Source organism: Olea europaea, unplaced genomic scaffold (assembly GCF_002742605.1).
Source record: "Olea europaea var. sylvestris unplaced genomic scaffold, O_europaea_v1 scaffold1142, whole genome shotgun sequence".
Lineage (NCBI taxonomy): Eukaryota > Viridiplantae > Streptophyta > Magnoliopsida > Lamiales > Oleaceae > Olea > Olea europaea.
The window spans coordinates 181616-209301 of record NW_019228810.1 but is presented as its reverse complement, the minus strand read 5'-3'; the positions used below and the strand labels follow the sequence as shown (position 1 = coordinate 209301).

Genomic DNA, 27686 nt, shown 5'->3' with positions numbered 1-27686 from the left:
TGTGTAATCAGTATTTTGTTGACCTAGATGAAATCTTGCTTAAAGTTGCGTGGTCAATAGTAATAAAAATCTTGAAAAGAGAGATGAAAAAAATGGAAATAAAATCTCACACATTTAATCACCTAGGTGGTGCATTAAGTGGCACTAAATAATATGCTTATTTAAATTTCATGTTTTTACCTTTAATTGAATCTATCATTTAATTCCATCTTGAATGATACTTCGCTCAAAGGTCGTTATCTGCTAACTACCCATATATACTGAAGTAGCCTTCCATAGTCACCTCTATTAGAACTTGCTTATACACAGCACTTTTAAAGAAATAAACAACGTGGAAAAAATTACTTACATGTTAACCAGCAACAAGAAGTTATATCTTATTCTTATTAAATTCAAGGTGAATATAAATGTTGATTTCTCAAAGGTCCTTTATAGCATAGTAAAGGCACATGCCTATGACTTTTTGCTCTATCTTACCGATGTCTTTGCATTGCTTCAGATGTACACTAGGTTTGTCTTTCTTAGATACCTTTGTAATGGAAGGTAGATCATTTGGACAAAAGCATACCATTTTTACACTCACAATATAGACTCTCCATTAGATTTCCTATTCCGCCATCCGAGAATTAAAGCTTTGAGTCAATTGCTCTCGTTGCTTTCTCAGCATCTGCAAAAGCTCTTCTTGAAGCTTGGTGATTTGACCCTTCAAGGTGTTAATCCTCTCTTCCATAGAGTAGATTCTTTTTTATTCTCTCTCCTTCCCCAACTACTACTTTACTTTATCCTATGCGTAATTCTCCATTAAGGTATGGAAACTTTTCACATTGTTTCTCCCAATAGCATGAAGGAACTGCCCCCAAAGCCCTATGTACCGTTTAGACTAAAATTGCTCTACGTAAATTATATTTAACTAACAGCAGAAAGTTACATAAAATTTCTGCCAATAATATTATTCAACAAACTTGACATGAAAAAAACATTATCACAAGTTAAACAACTAAATCCATATAATCAGAAATTTTATTTCTCTCCAGCTTATTCAATAGCATTAGTTCTCATCATCATCATCATCCCAAGTTCCCAAATAATTTAACTTCATGCACCATATTTCGGCGCCTTCCAGAGCTTAAAAGCCACTTCATGCAAAAATCTATCAGCAGGTATAACAAGATTTCCACCATGCTGCATCAAAGAGATTCAAATGTTAGTGCAAAGTTGAAATAATGGTGCAACATGCAAAGTTTCAAAAGTATCATCGAAGATTCTCCAAAGAAATTTGTAAAAATCCTAGCCGAAGGAATAAACTTCTGAAAATAGTTCGATTTAATACACAATCATACGATCAACTAGAATTTAGAATTTAATACAAATGCAAAATGGACAGAAGACAGACAAATTATGATGCTTCCGAGTGAGGTAAAATTAAGACAAATCTTCTTAACCATGTGATCACTAAGACATCATCTCCTTGTTCTGGATCACTTTCAGTAGAATGCCAGTTACATTGATCCATATAATTCTATGCCTCCGCTTGGTATAGATTCTTCGAAACTCATTTTCAACTACAAATTTTCTTGATAAAAATTTTGCACCTGAACCCATAATTTTTCCCTACTTTTTACCATAATTGTCCTAAAAATCAATTTTCACAAAATCTAAAAAAAATATACATCAAAGATGCCCCATGTATGTAACAAAATAGGAAGAAAATGACGATGCCAACAGTGATAACATGCCAGTGTTCACATTGAACACAGCAGGTGTACTGGTGAAAAAGGCATATTAAAACTAAGTCGAGCTAATTCAAGGATTTGAAAGCCTTCGTAATTTTTCTTATAGATGGGAATATGCTTCTGCTCCTTAAGATTGAGAGGAGAAGATAAATTTAATACTTGATAATATAATTGTCAAACAAAATCTAGTGTACTTGTCATGTATTGGTTTGGAACTTAAATTGAGCTTGCCTATCCAAATTACAAAGTAAATGAATGATGATCTATGCAATAGTCCACTCTATGATGCTCTTATGTATAACACAAATTAAGTAGGGCTTTCTGCATGCCAACCAGATCACACGTTTTTTGAGCTTTGTATAGCTGGAATCAAGATCGAGCCTGCTTAGCTGGTCAATCCGGCAAAGCCTGAGCTCGTTACAACTCATTAGCTTGCAATTGCTTGTTGTTTATATATTATTATCTTAAAATTTAATATTTATTACTTATATAATTACAACTTCTGATATTACTTGTATAGGAAACTAAAAATAAGCAATAATACTAAGTTGAGCTTAAGCTCAAATCAGGCTTACATAACACTCAAGTTCGAGGTCAGATTTTTATTTTTACATTGATTAGTTTGAAGGCTCAAAACATTAAGTTTGTTCTAGCTAAAATTAAAATTTCTTATATTTGCTCGAGCTTAGAAATTTTCATGCGTTCAGCTAAGATTGGCTTGTCTGCATCCTTAATATTAAGGTATATGTGCTCTGAATATCTATAGAAGCAGTAAACTACTTCAAGAACAGTATAACGACAAAAAATTTCTCAAAAGTAAATTTAATATGTACCTCAATAAAATCTCTAAAAGAAAATTCCTCAACCATATCCTTGCGTGTAACAGCATTCTGCCACTGTCCAACTAGCATTGGACTGTAGTGCCTGTTATCGAATTCATCAGATTGAGTCATAATGCAGGGACTATGGATAATACCCATTAACTTTAACTTACCTAATGTTCTTGTTTGGCTTCCCCCCTTTCATTGTGTAACTTTGACGAGGGAAAAGCAGTGAAAGTTCATTGTTAATCTTGAGTTTAGCATCAGAAACTACAAAGATTGAATTGTCATCGTCTAGAGTAGCCCCATAGCTCATTATAATAGACATGTGCAACCGAGAGCCAATATCAGATTCCGGTTGTGCCATGTGCATCAGCTCACCGACTAAATGGGTAATAAATTCTATGTCTTTGAGATCATTTATTTTTTCATCAGCTCCAACATGAACAAAGATGAGATCAAACTGGTTGGTCTCTAAAGTCTTTCCTTCTTGAAAGCCGAGCAATTTCAGCAATTCAGTTGCTAGAAGTGACAAATTTAACTTATTCCAATGCAACACGTTCAAACCAAGTCTACTTCCCAAAGAATTCAAACTAGAGTTATTAGTGATTATAGCTGCTTTCATTCCATTAAACCTGAAAATTGGCGAGATTAATATCTTGTAATACATAAATACTTCAAAATTAAAATGAAGAGAGTCGAAAGAGCAAAAATATTCCACCTTTCTGGTACAGTTGGCACTACATGCATCTCTTGAGATTTATCCCCAACAAATTCTCTAGCAACCTGAAAGGCATTAAAAGGAGCTTTTAGGATCTCTGCCCTCATCATCAGCGTAATTTTCACATTATAAGTAAAATTCATAATTGAAGAAAATTAGTAGCAACAATCAGTCCCACCATGTTTTCATACGCTTCACTTGCATCTAGAAGCTCAGAAAATTCCCTAAATATTCTTACATCCTCATTTTCTGCAATCTAATCTCCAAATAAGTACAAAGAATGATAAATGAAAGTAAATATACATCGAATGACTTCTTACCATGTAGCCAAACAAAAGAAAAGATTTCCACTTTGCAGGATGAAATGATAAGTGAAAAAAGGTTAAACAACAACAAACAAAAATATGAATATAGAACGTACGCAACACGAAAAATAAGAAAACAGGCAGCAGATTAGACGAGAAAAGCAAATAACAAATTTTGACATAATCAGAAGATAATTGCAATAAACAAGGTGCCATAGCCCAGAAAATGTAACAAACTAACAATTTGAAGGGATGCAAGCAGTCTTAGATTCGCAAGTGAAATCAACATGAAAAGGCGAAAAATCCCACCCTTGTGCAAAAGATTCTTTCATCCTTTCTGATATATATATATATATATATATATATATATATATATATATATATTTACAAGTTCTTTTATGAAAGCAAGTTCTTTTTAACAAAAGTCTATTACTTTGGGAAAGAGGGATAGATTCAGCCGTCACATTGACATTGAAACTCGACTATGAATATGAGAATAGCTGAACTTGGAAACTCAAAAATGGCTACATTAAAGTTTTGACATATAAGATTGCTTCCCCCTAAATATGCATTTAACTCAAATTTCCACACCCTCTTCTCCATCACATGGGTGAACGATCACTAAACTTCAATTCCTGTTATAATCTAGCAGGAACTAGTGCAGCTTCGAGCCAGGGAAACAACATAAATAGGTATAACGAGGCAAATGCATTCGTTCTGTGAAGCTAAAATCATCTGCTAAATGTGGATACTGCACCAACCATTGGATTTTAAGGACTTTGCTATGTGTATATCAAACTTTACATAATAGATTACATAATATCACATGCCGCTCCATCATTTGCCAGTTTAAAACACAATCAATTTTTTAATCCAATTTTTTCCTTTCATTTTCCTTCATAAATATTTTTTATGTACAAGTAGGATAATCTGGATTTTAAACTAGACGGAATACGACTTACAACCAAAAACCAATTGTGGATATTATTATTAGATAATATGTCGTCGTTACGAGTACAGAGTACCAAAGTAAGGCTCTGGTGGGAATTGAAATTGTTTTTTTTATTTCCGCTGTGCACGATAAGTCATCCTAGGGGGAATGGCATTGAATCAATATCAATGCACCGCTCCACGGTTTCCTCCTAGGATGATAGCATGGGTCATCAGATTTGGTATTGTCCTTGTCTAATTTGACTGCTTTGTTATTGCCCTTAGCCTTCTTGGAAATAAATAATAGATCTTGCCAACAATAAATACATTAAACATTAAAAGTATTTACGACCTAAATCGATGGGATGTATGGCATAACAGTTACATGCTCATGATTATTACCTTCCACTTTGCTTCACAAAAATGCATAAATTTGGCAACTAATTATTCACATTTCCCATCCATCCAACAAATAAAGTAACCAAAACAATAACTTAGAACAATTTCATTAGATTTCTCAATTGCATGCCTGCACCTAATCTCTCCGTAAAAAATATAGAGAAGGCCATCCAAAATAGGAATTTTGAAGAGAAATAATTTTACCGGATGGAGGCGAGTTAGGGAGGGCAAGGAAGCCGCAGCAGGCCCGAGTAGCAAAGGAATGTAAGTGGGTGTGGGTCGGGCTGACAAATCGGGCCAGCCCATCTCCGTACAATACTAGCGCCCTGCTTGGCTTGTCTGCCATGCTATCTGAGAATTGAGAAATACAGAAAGGGATTGTGTATTTGTTACTGAGCGAGGAGAGGATCTACGCTGTGTGCCCACTCCAATAAACGCCAAGGATGGATTTCAAGAGAATAAAGCAATTACTGTCCCAGTCGCCTCTTAACTGTTATATTCATGGTTGTACAGTGATTTGACGCATAATCCCATAAAAAAGTTATCATATTAATGCATCAAATCACTACTATATCACGTAGGGTGATTATTATAACGAACGAATGCAAATAAAATTACCCATTTAAAAAATTAAAATAAGGTTTTGAAACTCAACACCTTTCGGACACTATCAATTAATTATATAAAAGTATTTCCAGTTATGAGAGCTTTTAGAAGATTTTTTTTTTTTCAAAATAAAATGTTCTTTTAAAAATTAATTTTCGAATACTCATTAAAGTTACTTCTTCAAAAAACTCTTTTACAAAAAATAGAATTTCTACAAAACGGCCCTAAGATACTCCGTGCTACCTTCTTCTCGCTTAGAAAACTAAGCTTGTGTTTGACATTCATTTCTATGGAAAAATGAATTTTAGAATAGTAGATTGATAGAAAATGTGTGGATAAAAAATAATAAAATGTTTTTGATTTACGTGTAATATTATTTTAATGAAGAATATGTGATTAAAAAAAAATACATTTTGATAAAAATGAAAATCAAACGAGGCATAAAATGACAAAAGAATGAGATTCTTGGCAGGTTTCTTGCTCAAGTAAACAACAGTGAGAATTGCAGTTAGTTTGGAAGAGGAGAAAAAGCTCCATGTAATCTACCTTGAGCTCTCCTTCGGAGCTTAAAGTTTACCTCTTGACAATGGACTCTGCTCAGTGCATGCTTATCCACAAACTTTATCTTTTCACTTACACGACAAAAAATTAAGAATACACATCAGCTTAAGGAATGAATATGTTACAAAGCCATCTAATCTGACAAATATAAAATGCTAAATCTTGTCCATTGTATCGTCTAATTCTATTTAATATCGTGCACGGAATAAAATTTCACGATAGCTGGTTTTTGGCGGTGTTGATTTGCTGCCTAACTCTGGAGCACAATTTGCCTAATCCTGAACCAAATGGGTACATGTAAGAGGGTAACTTAGATTGTGGGCGGGAACACGCGTGTAAAGTCAAAATCAGTAATTAATTTTAACAATATATTTCATGGGATTTATAAATTTTTGATTGTACATTTCATCAATTTTTATCAAAATTTACTAAAACTTTAATTTTAATCCATCAAACAATAGAATAGGAGGAAGCCGAAAATCGGCTTTGTAGACCATTAGTTTAGAAAATAGCAGCAGTTACATTTACCCCAAATTTATAATAAATATTTTACATTTTATTAGTATTGAAAAATCTCCACTTTTATTTAGCCAAAAATTATGTTAGCGTGCTAGAAATAAAGGAAAAAAATTCGGTCACAGTTTTGTATTTGTTTTTTTTTATTAAAATATGAGTGGTAATAATTCTTCCTACTCTCCTTTATCGAAATCTTTGAAAGAAAATTCTCATCAAGTATAATAATATATGTAGAAAGTCAGGAATAAAAATGATATTAAAAATTTGGGGACATACCTGTGATAATAGCCCCAGTTTGGTATGACTTAAAAGTTTGCTAAAAATAGTAAGTCAAAGTTAACAATTAATTTCAACTACTCATTTCATGAGATATACAACTTTATCAAATTTATTTTTTTAATTAAATTTTAATTCAAAGGAAAGAAAGCGTGAAGCTTTAGCCCTTGTTTGGCCATCATTCTTTTTCTCTCTATTATTTTCAACCACACAATCTTCCATAAAATAATATTACACGTAAATCAAAAATTTTTCACTATTTTTCATCCACATTATTCCAAACATTAAAAGTTGGAAAGAATGGGGGCCAAACGGGGCTTAATAACTCGTACTTTTCAATGTTTTCATGTAATTAAGTACTTGTTAAATAATATAAGTCAATATATTTAGCTGAAAAATGTGTTTATTTACCAAAAAGTTGTGATGGCCAACAAATATGCTCATCTACATCATCTTCTCGACACAACCTTGATTCAGTTTTGAGTAGCAATTGGAATGTGCAGGTTAAGGGCGACACGACTTGCCAACATAATTGTTGACACATAAAAATTCAGCCCAAATTGAACGGTCCAAGGAGTAAATCCCAATTGGAAGATCCCCAAATCAGATAGCCCAAAGAACGAAACTCAATCAAACAAATCAATATGAATGCCCAAATAGGGAGGCCCAAGAACGCGGTAACGCCATCGCCCAAACTTGCAAGTCGCCCAGAATCTGAGCGAATGGAGTGTCATACAGTCGCCCAGAGCTGTTACTCTATTCTCGCTCAAACCTTCAAGTCGCCCAAGATCTTAACAAACATAAAACGTCGTGGTTATCAAGAAGTGCAGTTATCAAAGCAGTTATTAAAGCAGTCCTATCACGTTCCACGATTTAAGGAATTCAATCGAAAGCGGTTGAACGACGAAAAGTAATGGCAGCAGTTAAAAAAGGCAGTTTTCATGACAAGTTGGTCATTACGAGGAAAGTGAGCAGTTATAGGACTATCAAGCATTTTTTTAGGCGGTTGCAAAGAGATCGTCCACGAAGTATAAAAGGGAGAAAAGACATAAAGCAAAGGACCGAATCAAAAACTCTCGAACAGAGAACATGTAATTTTAATTTCCTTAACTTAGACTTAAACACTTTTTTCAGTAACTCGTGTGCTTGCACCCCTTGGAGGCACTTTGTTTTTAATTTCCAATTGTAAAGTCATCGCCAATAAAAGAACACCCATTTTTGGGACTTTGTCTCAAGAGGTTTGTCCCTTACACAATCGTCTGATCCTTTTTAATTGTTAGCGACTAACTCGCGCGAAACAATTTGGCACGCCCAGTGGGACAGTGGTGTTTGGTGTTGAAAGTACAAAAGGTAAACCAATATGCCTCAGAGATCCGATAAGGAAGCAACAAGTTAGGGAGGAATCCAATCTGTGATCGAGCGATATGAGGAGCAGCATGCCTCTCCACGAACAGATGGACAGAATCAGAGCAGTAATAGTCGTTACGAACCAATGACGGAGTTGAGTCCTCGAACCATGCGTGCATTACTTGGAGAACTCACACAAGACGTTGTTGAATAGGTAAATCTTCGAAGTATTCATAATATGGAAAGATTTATCAAAAATGGGAATGCACACTATGACAATATGGCCAAACAACTAAATACTTTGAACGAAACAATGAATAAGTTAGTAGGCCAAATATGTCAACCGGTTATACCTCTTGCAAATCACTTTCAAACCAGGACAATTGTGGGACATAATCCCTCAATCCTAAATCCGAATCAAGGGGTATAACCACTTTCTGGTCCCTCCACTTCAAACTAAGGGGGTACTGCAGTGCCAAATCAGAACAATGGTAGTGGTACGCCCAACTTGGGGGGTAATCCAAACATAAGAGATAATATCCTAAATAATGGACAGCACACCCCACGTGTTAGTGAGGGAATAGATGTTCAGGCTAATGGTAATGGCCTTAATTATGGTAATTTTGTTGCCAATCAAGGACCAAACATCAGGCCTCATGCAAATCAACCGGTTAATCAGCCTGTAGGAATTTCATATGATCCCAACGTCATGTTGAGGAATCAGATTATGGAAATCGTACAGGATTAGGTGGCTTTTGGGGTGCGTCCCGTCATTAGGCCGACGTACACAAAGCCATATCCTGATTGGGTAGACCAAGCACATCCATGGCCTAGAGGGTACAAAGTGCCAGAATTCTCACTGTTTACCGGTTTAGGAGAGGTGTCTACTCTAGAACACATAGGGCAATTCACATTGCAAAGTGGTGATGTAACCAATTACCATAAAATGAGGCTTTTCCCCAGTTCGTTAACAGGAGTAGCTTTTTCCTGGTTCATCAACTTGCCAGCGAACTTTGTTCAAACATGGCAACAATTGGAACAGTTATTTCACGCTCAGTTTTATAAAACTGAGTCTGAAGTCACTTTGACTGATTTGGCGAATCTACGTCAAATGCCAAACGAATGGGCAGAAAGTTTTCTCCAAAGGTTCAAGACAGCAAGAAGCAAGTGTTTTGTACCTCTGCCCGAAAAAGAATTTGTCAAAGTCGCTCAGGGCTGCTTGAGCTTTGATTTAAAAAAGAAATTTCAGGACAAGAAATTTCCTGACCTTTTCCAGTTGAGTGCGAATGTGATTAGGTATGAACGACTGATAAGAGAGGAAGAACAGATGAAAAATTCTAGTAAAGGGACTTATTACAAAGACCCAAATTTTGATGTTCATACCATCAGCGACGAGTCATACAACCAAGCTGAAATGTGTTTGGTCGAATTGGTCAAAGGAGATACATATACTTGTCCCATAATGGCCAAGCCTAGACCATCTGGCAAAGATGAGCCCATAAAAGATGGAAACATAAAGGCTAGAACGTTCTCGTTCGACGTAGCCAAGGCTGACCTTATATTTGATAAATTATATAGGGATAAGCAGATAAAGTTGAGCGATAAGCACAAATTGCCAAACCCTGAACAAATTAAGGGTAAAAAATATTGTAAGTGGCATAATGTATGGTCACATTTGACTAACAATTGCTTGGTTTTTCGCCATGTATTGCAGGATGCCATTGAATCAGGACGAATTACATTCGATGATAAGAAGAAGATGGCATGGACGAAAATCCGTTTCCACAGCCACTTGGAGTGAACATGGTGACATCTGGATTCAAAAACAAGTTGCCAAAATTCAAGTTGGTCGTAGATGATGGAGAAGAGAACCCTAGACCACATCCCAATGTCTTTGAACGAATCAAGGGGAAAGAACCAAAAAAGGACGAAGACGTCCTGTGCGCAAAATGTAAAAGAGAAGTGAATAGCAATACGGAGAAACCAGGGATATGGCAGCATCCTCACCGCCCTACCTTCTTCCCAAACACTCAGCCTGGTAGAGGGCGAGGTACATCATTCTATAGAGGACCACCTTTTGAGAGGCAGTCCAGACCAGCAGATAATGGAAGAACATTCAGGCCGCAACCTCGCCGGCCGAATGTGTGGTATTCATTCCAGTATAATGCAGGAAGGGCAATACCCTTCGATGAGATGACTAGAACCCAACAAAGGCGTTTCCAACGAAACTATGGACGAATGATGAGGCAGCAACATGGAGTGCCACATCCTAAAGTGCCTAAACTACTCAAGGTAGCCAATCAAAATGTCCTCAAAGATAGTGAAGAGACCGGTACAGATGAATCAATGAAGGAACTGCCAGAAACTTCTTCTGAGAGATCAAGGTTTGAGCAAGACAGAAGGGATGAAGAAGATCCAGATCAGCCCCTTACTATCCAATTAGGTACGTTGCCTCCTGTCGTGACCAATAATTACCTACTGGCCAATGAATTCAAGAATAAAGAAAAAGAAGAAGAGGGGGAGGACAATGAAGGATAAGCTTGCGTGCTGGTATGTGAAGAAGGCCAGACTTCTAGAGAGGCCTACAACGATGAAGAGAACGATGGGATGACAGACATTAAAGAAGAAATCGACCTAGAAGCAGAAGGAAGAAAGAGAGGAGTATCGTGCAATACTCTGTTGAAACAACTACATCGAGAGGGAGTTCGCGAAGTAGACTTGTTGGGAGAACCATCTGGGCGTCCTTTCGATTTCTACGTACTGTACGGGACACCCAAAAGGAAAAAGAGAGTGCCTCGCTCTGAAAAGTATGGGTCACCTCCAAAAATAATGCCCCCTCCCACAGGTTGGGTAACTGATGAGGAAGCATTAGAAAAAAGTAGGAAGGAAGTTCAGGAGACGGAGAATCAGCGTGATATACTGCACGTCGACTTATCATAGGGGGATAATTCGACAGAAAACAAGCAAGAAGTAGAAATAGAGGCTGTCGAAAAGGTTATTTTTAAACGGCCAGCCATGAAATTGACTAAACACTTGAGACCATTATACATTAAAGCTCTAGTTAACGGTGTCCCATTGGCAAAAATGCTTGTCGACAATGGAGCAGTTATAAACACCATTCCATCTAGGATGATAAGAAAGTTCGCAAAGACAGAGGGTGACATGATTCCTACAGATGTCATCCTCACTAACTTCAATGGAGGAGCAACTTCAGTTAAGGGAGTTATGCCATTGGACATAACTATAGGGACGACCACTAGGACCACTGTCTTCTTTGTAATAGATGGTCCTACTAGTTACAATGTGCTACTAGGAAGAAATTGGATAAAGGGAAGTCGCTGTATACCCTCATCGCTCCATCAATGCCTGATCTTTTGGAATAACAAAGGCGAAGCAGAGGTGGTACAGGCCGATCATAGGCCTTTTGTCGCAGAAGCAAATTCAGTGGAAAAGTTCATGTACGAAGGAAACTATGGACCTGTCAGGATAGTACAAGATGAGGAAAAAACTCATGTTGTCGCGCAAAGCGAAGAACCGTTCTCAGTGGACGCACTCACTGAAATGTTCAAACAGATGAGGCCAAATATAGTGGCCCTGGAAGAGTCAGTAATTGGCAAAAGAATAATCAAGGAGTCTTGAATGGATTCTAAGTTACAAAAGCAAATGGCCGACATTCAGGCTTTCAAAACCAGACTAATGGCTTTCAATAAGGAATGCAATGACAAGGCGAAAGAAGAGACAGCCCTAAAAGCGCTGAAAGACAAGTTGGCAGTATTCGAGTTAGAGCAAAGTATTGGCCAAGAAGTCAACAAGGTGGACTGTTTGGAAGAGGAAGTACTTACAAGGGAACTGGACGACGAAGTGATGCGGATCGCCAAACCTGGATACGCTCAAGCACAAGACCCTCTGATCAAAGTAAATATTGGCAATGAAGGAGAAGATCGCCCAACATTCATCAGCCAAATGCTCGACCAAGAGGTTAGTAACAAATTAATCGCTTTGCTAAAAGAGTACAAAGATTGTTTTGCTTGGGAATATGAACAAATGCCTGGTTTAGATAGAGACTTGGTGGAACATAGGTTACCAACTAAGCCTAATTTTAAACCTCATAGGCAACCTCCTAGGCGTTTTGCTCCTAATGTGCTCCCTGAGATTAAGAAAGAGATAGAGCGATTATTGAAAGCAGGTTTTATTAGAACAGCCAGATATGTCGAATGGTTGTCCAATATCGTGCCAGTACTAAAAAAGAATGGTAAACTAAGGGTGTGTATAGATTTTAGGAATTTAAATATAGCCACACCCAAAGATGAGTATTCAATGCCCACGGTGGATTCTTTAGTAGACTCGACTGCCGAACATGTCATGTATTCTTTCATGGATGGGTATTCAGGATACAATCAAATTTATATAGCTGAAGAAGACATACACAAAACTGCTTTTAGATGCCCCTGGGTCTCTAGAATGTTTTAAATGGGTGGTTATGCCTTTCGGCCTAAAAAATGCAGGGGCAACTTATCAAAGGGTAATGAATTTAATCTTTCATAATATGATAGACAAGTTTGTTGAAGTGTATGTAGATGACATAGTAGTCAAGTCCATTAAAGAAGAGGACCATTTCGAACAGTTAAAATGTTCGTTTGAGCAAATGAAGCAATATAAGCTAAAGTTGAATCCCATGAAATGTGCATTCGGTGTTAATACAGGAAATTTTCTTGGTTTCTTAGTACACAAAAGAGGGATTGAACTTGATAAAAATAAAGCGAAGACCATTTTAGAGGCCAAACCACCTAGCAACAAAAAAGAATTGCAAAGGTTTCTAGGCCAAGTAAACTTTTTAAGACGCTTTATTTCTAACTGTGCAAGGCGAACTAAAATCTTTTCGCCGCTCTTAAAACTGAAAAATCAGGACGAATTCATCTGAAAAGAAGAACATCAAAAGGCTTTTGAAAGCCTGAAGACATATCTATCAAGTCCACCAGTGTTGGTGTCACCAATCCAAGGACGGCCAATGAAAGTGTATGTATCGGCTGAAAAAGAATCAATAGCTGGAATGGTCGCACAGGAAGACCAATCTGGTGAAGAAAGGGCAATTTACTATTTAAGTAGACGGTTAATGAAATGTGAATGTAATTACTCTGCTATCAAAAAATTATGTCTTGCATTGTATTTCACATATACAAAATTAAGGGCTTATTTACGGTCCGTAACCGTTTATTTAATTTCTAAAGTAAATTTAGTTAAGTATCTGTTCTCGCGCCCTATTTTACACCAAAGGGTAGGCCTTTGGACACTAGTTTTATCAGAATTTGAAATACAATATATACCTCTAAAGGCAGTCAAAAATCAGGCTTTGGCTAACTTTCTAGCCGATCATCCATGCCTTGACATGCCTGAAGAAATCGAACTAGAAATCAATTCGTTCAAGTTAAAACCTTGGGTGTTGTATTTCGATGGGTCAAAAACCTCTAAAGGTGCAGGAGTAGGAGTAGCATTGATTAATCCTTTAGAGATTTGCTATAAGTTCGTATTCACTTTAGACAGAATGTGCACCAACAATCAGGCCGAATATGAAGCATTAATTGTAGGCCTGGAACTAATGATAGATATGGGAGTAAGAAATGTGATCGTTAGGGACGATTCTCAATTGGTGATCCATCAATTGATCGGTGATTTTAAATGCCAAAGTGATTCCATTATAAGTCAATATGAGATCGCCCAAGAATTATTAGAAGAATTCGATCAAGTAGAATTTCAATGCGTTAATAGGATATATAACGACGTGGCAAATGAGTTAGCCCAAATGGCCTCAGGGTACTCAAAGGTTTTGAATTGGAAGTCTACTTGTAAGTATGGAATCATATTGCCCGTGACTCAAAGAAGTGCGAGAAAGATTGAATTTCATTACATACAAGATGAAGATGCAATGGATTGAAGAACAGAGATTAAAGGGTTTCTTAAAGAACCTAATGAAGGGATTAATAGGAAAATGAAGCTGTGTTTGCTGAACTATACACTAATAGATGTAGAGTTGTTTAAGAAACGCTCTGATGGTGTATTACTAAAGTGTGTAAGTTTGCAAGAAGTCAAGACGATCATGGCTGAGGTGCACGAAGGGATATGTGGAGCTCATCAAACTAGTCAAAGGATGAGATGGTTAATTATTAGGAGTGAATATTTTTGGCCAAAGATGGGAGAATTATGCGTTCAGTATGCAAAGAGTTGTTTAGCATGCCAAAAACATGGTCCAATACAAAGGGCGACAGCAGGAGAGATGATACCTATTATTAAATCTTGGCCGTTCAAGGGTTGGGCGATAGACCTGATAGGGAAGATTTATCCCCCATCGTCCAAGCAACATACTTTTGTTATAATTGCAACCGACTATTTCACCAAATGGGTAGAGGCGGTACCTTTGAAAGAGATCACCCAGAAGAATATTATAGAATTTATTCGTGATCACATTATTTATAGGTTTGGAATTCCACAAACATTAATGGTAGATCACGGAACATCTTTGAATGGGGATCAAGTGAACAAATTTTTGAGCGAGTTTGGGGTTAAATTAGTAAACTCCACACCATACTACGCTCAATCCAACGGACAAGCGGAATCTTCTAATAAGATTCTAAAAAATATCATCAGAAAGATGATAGATGAAAATGTCAAAAATTGGCACGAATGTCTAAACAAGGCCTTATGGGCTTATAGAACATCACCTCAGTCGAGTACCAAAGTTACTCCTTTCCAACTTGTTTATGGACAGGAGGCCGTTTTGCCTATGGAAATCAACGTGCAATCAATTAGAGTGTGCTTGCAACATAAGTTGAATGATGATGAGTATGCCGAATCACTAGTTCAAAATTTATTGGGGTTAGACGAATTAAAGTTGGACGTCTTAGATAGATTGCAAGTTCAAAAACAAAGAATGGCTAAATTTTATAATAAAAAAGTCATAGCAAAATCGTTCAGCCTGGGTGAACTAGTTTGGAAGACGATACTCCCTTTGGATAGCAAGGATCCAAAGTACGGAAAGTGGTAGCCCAATTGGGAAGGACCATTCAAAATAAACAGTGTGTTGCCCAATGGAGCGTATCACTTGGAAGATTTAGATGGCACCAAGCACGTGAAATTCATTAACGGCAAATATTTGAAAAAATATGTTCCTTCTTTATGAGAATGTGAACAAATAAGAGCATAATCAAAATATGTTGAACGATTAAAGGATAACAAGGTCAGAGCGAAATACGTTCAAATAAAGTCCTTTATTATCAAACGTTCATTACAAAGATGCGAAAATATAAATAATGGATGCTCTACAAACTACAATCAAAAGTAAGCTAATCTCCTGGTTGATCGCTGAGTAAGCCTCACACCGCCTTCCTAAATGCATCGCTGCAATGGTGGGATCACCGAGTAAGAGGGTGGACTGGCCTCACCACCTTCCTAAATGCATCGCTGTAATGGCGAGCAAAGAGGCTGAGAAGCACTCTCAGCAAACAAGTTGAGAAGCACTCTCAGCAAGTAAGGTGGCTCGCAAGTATCCCAAAAATTGCCTTCTATCATCGACTCCTTGTAAAGGACAAAGAGACGATGGGAAGAACTTCGATGGTAGAAACTTTGCTGCTGGCCAAAAAATATTTCCTATACTTCCCACACCAAAAGTGACATCAAGGCAAATAGTAAAATGGACGGACTAAATAGTCCATTTTTCGGATCGGATTGATTGTCAGAATACCAAGTAATGGCAGAAAATTGGTTTCGAAGAAGAAAATGAAAATGAAGATGGAAGATGGAAAATGCGAAACATTTATAGGGGGTGGAGATGAAGAGACAGAATATGAACAGCCACATTTCTGCCTAATAAATGAAATTAAATAGCCCAGAGTTTTGGAAAAAGTGGTGAAAATATCAAAAGAAAATGAACAAGATTTTTAGCACAAAATAGTTAAATGCTTGAAGAATTGACGACCAAAAAAAAAACAAACGTCAAATAAATGCACAAGAAGTTAATGTTCATTAATGATGAACAAAGTTACAAAGGGAAAATCAAATTACAAAAGAAAAAAGACATCATATGTCTTAATTACAGTCCACCCCATACTGAACGAATTCGTTCCCTAAGTTTTTCCCAATCCTCGTTCTGCCGAGAGGAAGTGATGTTCAATTCGGCCGCGACATCATCATCAACTTCCAACTTCTTGTACTGCTTGACCAAGGACTTAGTTCGCTCAATTCCCTGGGAGGCGTTGCGCTTTTTAGCAGCCATTCTCGCCCTGCAGCCGTCCATTTTGGCTTGAAGTTCTTTCATCTGAGCAGCCAAATTAACCATCAAAGAGTCTTCAACCATGACTTCGGAAGAGATTTCTTTCAACTCGTCCTCAGCCTTGTTAATCTCTATACGCAAAGACTATTTCTCAGATACGGCTCGAAGATATTGAGTACTTTTGGCCTTTAGTTCAGCATTCTTGGCCAGCAAAGAAAGGACCTCGGAGTGGATAACCTTCAACGTCGCTTTAAAATCGACAGAAAGATTGAGCGACGGAAGCGTCAGTGCTTGCTCCAACTTCGCATTCAAATGCTTAAGTTTATCCTTGTGTCTGGCAGCACTAGCCCTTCCAATGTCCATATCCATGAAGGACACGTAATCAAATATTGACTCCTTGAGGAACTTCAAATCTTCCTCTGAAGAAGCAGCAGGACGATCAGATGGAGCAGGGCGAGACGTCTGGATTTGCCCCCAGGAAGCGAACAAGTCTTGGATAGAACGCACAATCTTGTTAGCATCCTGCAAAGAAAATTGCCAATATTAAAGATTCTCACTACAACGAACAAGATAGAAATAGAAGTGAAACAAAGATTACCTCATCAATAATCGTGGAAGATGGCATGTCCTCAGCCAAGTCTGCCATCAACAACTCCTCCATTCGTGAGGACTTCCCCTTGTCTGAGCGAGAAGATGTTGCCACAATGAGTGGACTCATAGGAGTATCTGCGAAACTCAAGAGCAACAAATCAGAAACCAACAGCACAAGCAAAGGTAAGACATCAAAAGACTGAATTACCTTCTGCTTCGATGTTTAGGGGGTTGACGCCCTGGTAAGAAGGTGGCTCATCCATGGGTTGTGATGAGGACTCTGGAACTGAAGATGTCTCTTTAAGCGTAGCCCCCTCATCAACCGGTTTGGATGAAGCAGTCTCAGCGGAGGATGATGGAGCGGAGCTATCGATGCCAAAGCCTTTGAAGGAGAGGCTGAGCTTTTCTGAGAAGTCCAAAAGATCATCAGCACACAGAAAAGTTTCAAGTAAAGAAAAGTATGCTTGTGAGTAAACCAATTTAATTACCTTCCTCCTGACGATAAAAGGGGCATCATCATCATCATGAACATCATCCTCCAGAATGGGAGATGCTGAGACTGGCCGTTTGCGGCTTGGGGCACTCTTGGCTGTAGTAGGCTTGGCAGGGAGAGAAGAAGATGGACGAGCAGACTGTTTAGTGCGACGAGAAGGAGAAGGACTCCGAATGGACAAGGGACTGACTAAAATAGGAGGAGGGGAAGAAATGCTCAACTAGTCTAGTGAATGAAAGGCACGATTGGCGTCAGTCGTAAATAATCCGCGCTTCACTGACGACCGGAGCTGTTCAAAAAAAGGGTGAATGGCGTGGCTAGAATTGAAAGGGGCTAATGAAAAATGGCTGGTTAAAAGAAGATTGAGAGCATTTATAGCCTCCGCCTCCGCCTTATTAATAGTATGAAAACGGTCAATTAAGTTCCTTGAATAGCAAGGAGGAACAGGCCAAGTTTGGTCGAAACCAAGCTGGCGAGCAAAAAATTGGGGAGCATAAATTTTTACCCCCGCCTTGGCATTGGTCCCAGTTAAAATATAATGAAATAGCTCCCTCCCGGTTAAAAACTGGATCCAAATAAGCAGGGAGGTACTCGCGCTGTCTATAGTGGAGGGGGGATGTACATAGTTTGGAGTCAAAAAATGAGAAAAAGAAAAAAAGGAAGAGATTGAATCCAAAGAATAAAAGAATGAAAAAATGTCCCTTCTGGACATATTTACAGGAGCCAAGGGCTCCATGGCTAGCCCATAACAGCTAGCAGAGGAGCAAGAAGTTGATGGAGCACCAAGCAATGGAAAATAGGATCTCAACCACAGTTGAGTGAACCAAAGAGGTCCACTGCCAGTGGGAGATGCACCATTCTTCAATTGAGTTTAAAGAGAGGTCATGCCTCTATAAAGGGCAGCCAAAAACAAAGAACATAAATTCAAAGGCTTGCCACGCGCCAATTCGTGCGCTATAGGTAAGTAACTCAGGGAGGGTTTTATGCTTGGCACACACAAAACATATTTACAAAGCCAAACTAGAAGGAAGGCCACTCGCTCAGTATGGGAAGGCTCAGCGCTCGAATGATTGTGAAGGTTTTGCAGGCTTGAATAAGATTCGGTGTAGTTTTTACCAAACTTTGGGGCGCCACCAGAAACCAAGATACCAGGAAAAATGGTATCGCCCAAAGGTGGTAGATTCACCAGGGCCCCAACATCCCTTAAGGTAATAGACATGGGGCCAAGAGGGAAAATAAAGGTATTATACTCGGAAGACCAAAAACTCAAAGCAATCGAAAAGAGTGCTGAATCAAAAGTAGGGGGCGAATAAAGATTTCTAACAAATCAGAAATCCTAGCGCTATCAAAAAGTACCTTAGTAGGACCCCACCGCCACCTGTTCAACTGCCTCTGCATTGTTGAAGAAAGGACCTAAGTAGAACTCATTGCGTTCAATATCGGCGGGCGCGAGAAAACTCGGAGTTATGTATGGACGACTCAGGAGTTTCTGAAAGTCATCAAAACTAAAGGAGTTGCCAGCTTGAGATTGTGAAGTAGCCATTTGAGATGAAACGAAATTTTTCAAGATTACGTAGCAGGGAAGCAAAAGATGAACAGTAAATCGTGGGAGAGACGCGAAAAATTTGAGGCGTGATTTAATGATGCAATGAAATGGCGTGTTTGGGGGTTATAATGGTTTGCAAAACGACGCACCTTTTCAAGTTATAGAAGAAAACAATGATTGAAATTCTTGAGAATTTCGAATGTTGCTGGAAACACAAAGTGAATATGACAAAATTTAATAATTATTATTAATTCTGCCATATTGGGGGGTAATTGTTGACACATAAAAATTCAGCCCAAATCGAACGGCCCAAGGAGTGAAGCCCAATTGGAAGATCCCCAAATCAGATAGCCCAAAGAACGAAGCCCAATCAAACAAATCAAGATGAAGGCCCAAATAGGGAGGCCCAAGAACGCGGTAACGCCATCGCCCAACCTTGCAAGTCATCCAGAATCTGAGCGAATGGAGTGCCATACAGTCGTCCAGAGCTGTTACTCTATTCTCGCCCAAACCTTCAAGTCGCCCAAGATCTTAACAAACATAAAGTGTCGTGGTTATCAAAAAGTGCAGTTATCAAAGCAGTTATTAAGGTAGTCCTATCACGTTCCACGATTCAAGGAATTCAATCGAAAGCGGTTGAACGACGAAGAGTAATGGCAGCAGTTAAAAAAGACAGTTTTCATGACAAGTTGGCCATTACGAGGAAAGTGGACAGTTATAGGATGATCAAGCAGTTTTTTAGGCGGTTGATCACAAAGAGATCGTCCATGAAGTATAAAAGGGAGAAAAGACATAGAGCAAAGGACCGAATCAAAAACTCTCGAACAGAGAACATGTAATTTTAATTTCCCTAACTTAGACTTAAACACTTTTTTCAGTAACTCGTGTGTTTGCGCCCCTTGGAGGCACTTTGTTTTTAATTTCCAATTATAAAGTCATCGCCAATAAAAGAACACCCATTTTTGGGACTTTGTCTCAAGAGGTTTGTCCCTTACACAATCGTCTGATCCTTTTTAATTGTTAGCGACTAACTCGCGCGAAACAATAATCACACACGTTCATCCATTAACATAGGACTTGAATTCAAATTTGAGTGGAAGTGTCAAAATATAATCGACATGAAAACTAAGAGAACCACTTATAATGACGATCAAGTTGTCTACGCTTAGTTGTAGTAACCCATAACTTGGAGGTGTCGAGCTAGGCCAGGCAAGAATTCATGTCAAGCACGAGTGTGAGACTTGGTGAACAAATCTGCAATTTGAAGTCCTTGCTTAATAAACACCTAGCAAAGATATAGCAAACAAATAAAGTAGCCATATGTTTAAAATGCATTTTTGAACAATAGATTCATAAAGAACGTGTTATTAAAAAATTAAATTTACATGTAATATTGTTTTAGTATAGTTGAAAAGAAGAAATAGAAAAAATATGTAATATTGTTTTAGTATGGTTGAAAAGAAGAAATAGAAAAACATATTTTGAAAAAAAAAAAAAAGAATCTTGATTAACAATGAATGTGTGATTAAAATATAAAAATAAAAAACTTACGTATAATATTATTTTAATACGGTTGAAAAGAAGAAATAAAAAAACATATTTTGAAAAACTAGTCAAAGTTGAACGTGCAATGCACGTTATTTTATAAGTGATATAAAAGTAATATTTAGTACCTATTTATTGGAGGATTTGATGAGTCTCGAATGAATTAAAGAAAATAAAATTTAACATAGAAATTTAATAAAAGAAAATTGTACTCTCAAAACTCAATTTTTATGATTCAAATTTTTTGTAATAATGAAATACTATAAATGAGCAATCTTTTTATATTACATTTGATACATAAAAATTAATTGTTAATACATAGATTTAAGCAACCATTAAAATTTCTAGATACATGAATATGAAAAAATTTATTTATAATAAATCTAGATTCACGTAATTCAAGATTTATCAAGTGAAAATTCATTGAATCTAGATTAATGTTAATGTTAATTAATTGAAAATTAATAATACAAATATAATAAATGAAAATAATTATGTAGTATATATTACATATTGAAAAACAAAAAGTAAGGTTAATTATTGAAATAATTAAACTGTAAAGGATTAAAATCGTCCAAAAAGTTATTCTCCCTTGATTTGATATTTTAATATATTATAGACATGTGAATCTAGAGTGACATCCTTGTATCCTTGTCAAGTTTCTTTTTAAACAATTTTGTAAGATTTACAAAGAGAGATTCGTGACTTCATTACTTGATAAATGATAAATACATAGTCAAGACTCAAGTAATGATTCCCATGTTTGCATTTCTATCGGAAAGGGTTTCCAAACTCCTCGTCCAAGGCCGCTTCATGCCTTGTGTCTGCATGAGGAAATGGATAGGTCAAGCCTACCGCAGGATTAATCTTAGCCCTCTTAAATCCGGTAGTCATCTATAAAACAAGTTTAATCTAATCATCTCTTGAGACACATTAACCTCATGGCATCCAGGGGCAAATCCAGGAGTTTGAATCAGCGCGGAAGGCTGTTGATCATCTACCGTTGACGACAATAAAATATTAAAAGTTCTTTTGATATCCATTTTTTTACAAAAAAAAATACATTTTGAAATGGTGATTTGATGAAGAACGTGTGACTAAAAATAAAGAAAATTTTTGAATTTACGTGTAATATTTTATTGAAGAACGTATGAATGAAAAGAAGAAAGAAAAAATATATTTTTAGAAAAAAGGAATCGAACAAGACCTAAAGTATAAATATAACAATTATTTTGTTTAAATTGAACATATATAATTTTGTTATAAAAATAAATAGAACTCTTCAAATAACATTGTTGCCAAGTTTTGAATTTGAATCTTTAAAATTGTTTACATTAAAACAGTCAAAACACAACAAATATCAATCTTTGCTTGATATCACAGGTTCAAATCCTCATTGTCCCTCTCCTTATTGAATTTTGATAAAAATTATAGAATAAAAATAATACATAACAAATTGAATTTTGATAAAAATTATAGAATAAAAATAATACATAACAAATCCATTGATAATGATTCGAACACGAGACTTGAAGTACTTTAAGACCAGCTCTCATCAAGTAAGCTTTTGAGAAAATAAAATCAATTATCAGAGGAATAAGGTAAAAATTTAATCTATTGTTAACCAAAAAAAAAATTATCCCGACGGATTCAGCTGGGGCAGCGCCACCACCCGATCCGCCACTGCTGGCATCACCTCCTCCTGAAATGAAACCCGTCGGAACAACCTGATCATGTCAAAACGTGTTATTTTTATTTAAATAATTAGTATGATCCAAAAAGTTTTTTAATATAGTAATTCTATTAAATTGTAATAACATTATATTTATCACGAGAAACATATTCAATAAAGCATTTCACAAAAGCAGCAGAGCTTCCATGATGAACCTTTTTATTTTGTAAAAGGAGATGTCCTATTTCCCTACACAAGAACCACAAACATAGTCACACAGTACAACACAACACAGCCATATAAGCGCGGATTAACATAGACCGTTCAACTTTTCACCAAGTGAACCACTTGACAAAACCAAAACCCGATGCAAATTTTCATTTTACTCTTGTTCGACCGCATCACCCTCATCGGTTCCAAGCGAAGTTTTAACTTCATGGCTCCCTTCTCCTCCTCCACTGTGCTCCGCCCCTTTCACCTCAATCACTTTCGGTTTCTTGGGCTCCGGTGGCGGTTTCTTCTCCACGGTCACCGTCAGCACCCCATCTTGACAAACAGCACAAATCTTATCCAAATTCGCATTCTCTGGCAGCACAAACTTCTTCAACAATTTCCCAAACCTCCTCTCCATTCTCACGTACTTCACCCCTTCTTTCTCCTCCTTCTCCTTCTCTCTCTCTCTCCTCCTTTCGCCACTCACCACCAGGACATTGCCGTCCTCTATGTGTACCTTGATTTGATCAACTTTCAGCCCTGGCATATCCACCACAAAATGGTAAGCATTTGGGTATTCTATGATGTCTGCTGGTGTAGCTTTCATGGCCTTTGTGTCCCGAATATACGCCCGCGACGGGTGGTGCGGCTTCTCAGCATCGTCGACAAAGTCCAGCATATCATGGAGCGCTGCCAACACCGGAGCATCAAAACCCAAGTCGCTCAAAACCATTTCCATCGAGAATTTCGCACAGAGAACAAGAAAATTATGGAAGTAGAAAAAGGATATATCAAATTGATCGGAATTATGATGATAATACTGTGTGTATATATAGGTGTCTGGGTGTAGATTAGTTCGAATACTTTAAAAGGGATGAGTGCAAGGTGGCGCAAGGAGGCGTTCATGCATGAAACGTGGTGGTCCTGGTGGAGCTGCGGTGTCCAAGTAGATGTGGCTATTGCATGGCTGTTTGACAACTAGGATTGCTATTCACAGATATTCTCCACGTATGAACAAATGGTTATTGAAGTTCGAGTGAAATTCAAGTTAACCCTTAAATGTTATTTTTGAACGACATTAGTCACTCAAGTTAATAAATAGTAAATACTGCTAATTTGGTCGCTCCGTTTGCAGATAAAATCAATGTTGTGAAACTACAAATTGGAGTAAAATCGATTGTTGGTAGAATGGAGTTCACATTCAGCCAAAAAATTCTACTTTGCAAACTTTAACCAATTTTCACAATTCAAAAAACAATAAAAAAGATCGAGATAAAGATTACACAAGAGGCCAAGTTAGAAGTATCCGCACTTATTTTATATAATAAATTCGAATAGAATGGCTTCACGGAGCATATGTATTGTTAATCTAAATAATAGAGTAATCAACTCGAAATTTTCATCGAACTTTAGCTATTATTTGAGCGTATTTCAGAGTCCGAGTTCTCGAGTGAACTGGACCTAAACCCTCTTCTAACTGTTCATGAACCCTCTAGTTAGGTGCTTGTATCAAGTCTTTTTTTTTTTTTTTTTTTTGGCAATCTGACATGTTGCAACATAAATGGTAATTATTTCTATTGCCCTTGATTGGGGATTAGTTGTAAAAGTTGGGAAGAAGCTGTTAGTGTTTTTGAAGACTCAGCTCTTCGACTATTGTCGTGTCCAGTCATTTCACTAATGTTATTGAATAAGCAATTTTGAGGGGGAATGCAAGAAGTTAAATAAAGACCCTAATCGAAAGCAAGGGATTGTAGTGATCGGGTATAATATTATTTTGTGAAAAATTGTGTTGTTAAAAATAAGAGAGAGAAAGAAGAATGGGAAAGAGAATGGAGGCCAAACGTGACCTTAATTTTAAGGTCTCTAAATCATACTGATCGGCCGAACCATGGATGGAGCCCATTCAATAAGAATGGTCATAGCATCCTCATCTATAACATCATCATGATCAATTGAAAGAATGCTCCGCACTAAAGTCAATATCCCTATGGTGCTCAATCAAAAGTGAAGAAGTATTACCCAAAAAATAAAAAGTGGAGAAGTATCACCTATGATGTCAACATCGCCATGTCGAGCAATTAAAAAAAATAATTATTGTTTAAAAAATTTACATTCCAACAATACTCTTTAGTTTGATTCTTCTTCATTTTACCTTTTTAATTAATATATATATATTTATTGTTATTTCACCCATCTTTTATTTAATATATATGTTTTACAATCAAATATATTACTTCATAATCACGAAAAATAAGTATTGAAATATACAATTCATTAAATAGGCATAATATAAATACAAATAAAGAGTAATATTGAAAGTCAAATTCACCTTCTATTTTAAGAAGATAGATCGTGTTGAAACTTTTATTTATGCATCCACTATTCACAATAAAGAACATTGTACGTGTTCAAACTCAAGGAGCTTAGCCCCCGTTTGACCCCCCATTCTTTTCAAATTTTAATGGTTGGGATAGTATTTTTTTGAAAAATTTGATTGAAAAAGAATGAAATTTTTTTTATTTGCATATAATATTATTTTGTGGAAAATTGTATTGTTTAAAATAAGAAAGAGAAAAAAAATGAAAAAGAGAATGAGGGCCAGACGGGACGTTAATTTTAATTTTAAGGCTCTAAATCATAGTGATAGGTCGGACCATGGATGGAGCCCATTCAATAAGAATGGTCATAGCATCCTCATCTATAACATCATCATGATCAATTGAAAGAATGCTCCCCACTAAAGTCAATATCTCTGTAGTGCTCAATCAAAAGTGGAGAAGTATTACCCCAAAAAAAAAAAAAAAAAAAAAGAAGTGGAGAGGTATCACCTATGATGTCAACATCGCCATGTCGATCAATTAAAAAAAGTAATTATTGTTTAAGCAGCAGACAATAATGCTCTAAGTTACATGTTATTGCCTAAATGTAATAATGGTCAACTTGCCGAACTCATGATCCAATCAAATATTTTCAAATAGATCGATGACATGAATCAAAGTTTGAAATTGTAGCTTGACAGTACAAAGGGTAGCAAACTCCTTTTGAAATGCTTATAAATGAGGACAATTATCCCCTAAAAGAGGACGAGCTAAGCAATCTTCTATAATACACTACAAAAATACCTTTTTATATATTCCTTTCTCCCCATTCTAGCAAATTAAGCACTATTATTACTCTGTAAAATTTCTCTTAAGTTGGTTTATAATTGTCACGTAATTTAGTCATCAACAAACATATGACTTGTATATAATCTTTTGGAAATGTTCTAATGTAGAGTGTGTGTGTGTGTATGTGTGTGTGTGTATATATATGTGTGTATGTATGTATGTATGTATGTATATATGTGTGCAAGATGAAATTTCTCCCCTGTTTGGTATAGCTAAAAATCAATTTTTAGTAAAAGTTGATAAAATGTGTTGTTAATAATAAATTTGAATAAAAATGAGTTATTTTATTTTATTTTTTTGAATGTAGATGGACCTCAAACTGACATGATACTTATGCACAAGGACTAGACATTTAGTATTTTTATTAAATCATGGTTAACATACGATTTTGACATACAACATACGAAAGAGAATTTCCTTGAAATTTTGCCAAACATGAATATGAAATTAATGGGTGTATTTCATTGAGACTTTTAAAACTCTAAAGACTTTTAAGGATTTATAAAACTTAGGATCGTTTAATATAGGCCTTTTAAGACTCTTTCAAAGTATTTGTGTATTAAATAGAGATTTTTGTAAACTAAAAGTCTCGATTTATTCAATTAATACTTTACAAGTCTTTATAAATCATGTGGTATTCAAAATGTCAATGACTTAAAATTACTTTTATAAAAGTCTTTAGAGTTCTAAATNCGGACGAAGAATTGAGCGTAACTTTTGCACACGGTGTCCGTTTTGGGCCTACAAGAACTTTTTGGAAATGTAGCGACCGTTTTTGATTGAACTCACCACCTCGTCATGACGTATGAGGGATTTCGACCATTTTTCGAAAGAATGAACACTTGAATTTTTGGAACGCTTGGATTGTCGGCGTACGAAGAATTGAGATTAACTTTTCCACACGGTGTCCGTTTTGGGCCCATAAGTACTTTTTGGAAATATAGCGACCGTTTTGGATTGAACTCACCACTTCATCGTGACGTTTAAGGGATTTTGGCCATTTTTTGAAAGAATGAGCACTTGTATATTTTGAACGCTTGGAGAGTCGGTTGATGAAGAATTGAGCGTAACTTTTGCACACGGTGTCCGTTTTAGGCCCATAAGTACTTTTTTGAATTGTAGCGTCCGTTTTGGATTGCACACAACTTCGTCATGATGTACGAGGGATTTTGGCAATTTTTCGAAAGAATGAGCACTTGCATATTTAGAATGCTTGGAGAGTCGGGGGACGAAGAATTGAGCGTAACTTTTGCACACGGTGTCTGTTTTGGGCCCATAAGTACTTTTTGGAAATGTAGCGACCGTTTTGGATTGAACACACAACATTATCGTGACGTAGGAGGGATTTTGGCCATTTTTCGAAAGAATGAGCACTTGCATATTTAGAACGCTTTGAGAGTCGGCGGATGAAGAATTGAGCGTAACTTTTTCACACGGTGTCCATTTTGGGCCCACAAGAACTTTTCGAAAATGTAGCGACCAATTTGGATTGACCTCACCACCTCGTAGTGATGTATGAGGGATTTCGGCCATTTTTCAAAAGAATGAGCACTTGCTTTTTTGGAACGCTTGAATTGTCGGCGTACGAAGAATTGAGCGTAACTTTTGCACACGGTGTCCGTTTTGGGCCCATAAGTACTTTTTGGAAATGTAGCGACCTTTTTCGATTGAACTAACCACTTCGTCGTGACGTACGAGGGATTTTGGCCCTTTTTCAAAAGAATGAGCACTTGTATATTTAGAACGCTTGGAGAGTCGGCTGACAAAGAATTGAGCGTAACTTTTGCACACGGTGTCCGATTTGGGACCATGAGAACTTTTTGGAAATGTAACGACCATTATGGGTTGAACTATCCACTTCATCGTGACGTACGAGGGATTTTGGCCATTTTTCGAAGGAATGAGTGCTTGTATATTTAGAACGCTTGGAGAGTCGGCTGATAAGGAATTGAGCGTAACTTTGGCACACGGTGTCCGTTTT

At 36.9% G+C, this 27686-nt stretch overlaps 2 protein-coding genes across 3 annotated transcripts; both read right to left on the bottom strand.

Moving 5' to 3' along the window:
- Positions 1-881: 881 nt before the first annotated feature.
- Positions 882-5400, bottom strand: LOC111373555. Of its 2 annotated transcripts, none has more exons than XM_022996104.1 (6): positions 5114-5390; positions 3454-3531; positions 3276-3340; positions 2728-3189; positions 2567-2657; positions 882-1182 (listed from the first exon to the last, which is right to left on the bottom strand). In XM_022996104.1, exons 1-6 carry the CDS (start codon positions 5213-5215, stop codon positions 1096-1098), a joined length of 885 nt encoding a protein of 294 aa, XP_022851872.1. In that variant the 5' UTR covers positions 5216-5390; the 3' UTR covers positions 882-1095. The 2 variants fall into 2 exon arrangements, with proteins under 2 accessions (XP_022851872.1, XP_022851871.1); XM_022996103.1 differs by having other exon boundaries at positions 887-1182; positions 3454-3524; positions 5114-5400.
- Positions 5401-22453: 17053 nt separating this feature from the next.
- Positions 22454-23358, bottom strand: LOC111373554 (17.1 kDa class II heat shock protein-like). Its single transcript, XM_022996102.1, has one exon. The coding sequence runs from the start codon at positions 23275-23277 to the stop codon at positions 22708-22710; it is 570 nt and encodes a 189-aa protein (XP_022851870.1). The 5' UTR covers positions 23278-23358; the 3' UTR covers positions 22454-22707.
- Positions 23359-27686: the final 4328 nt, after the last annotated feature.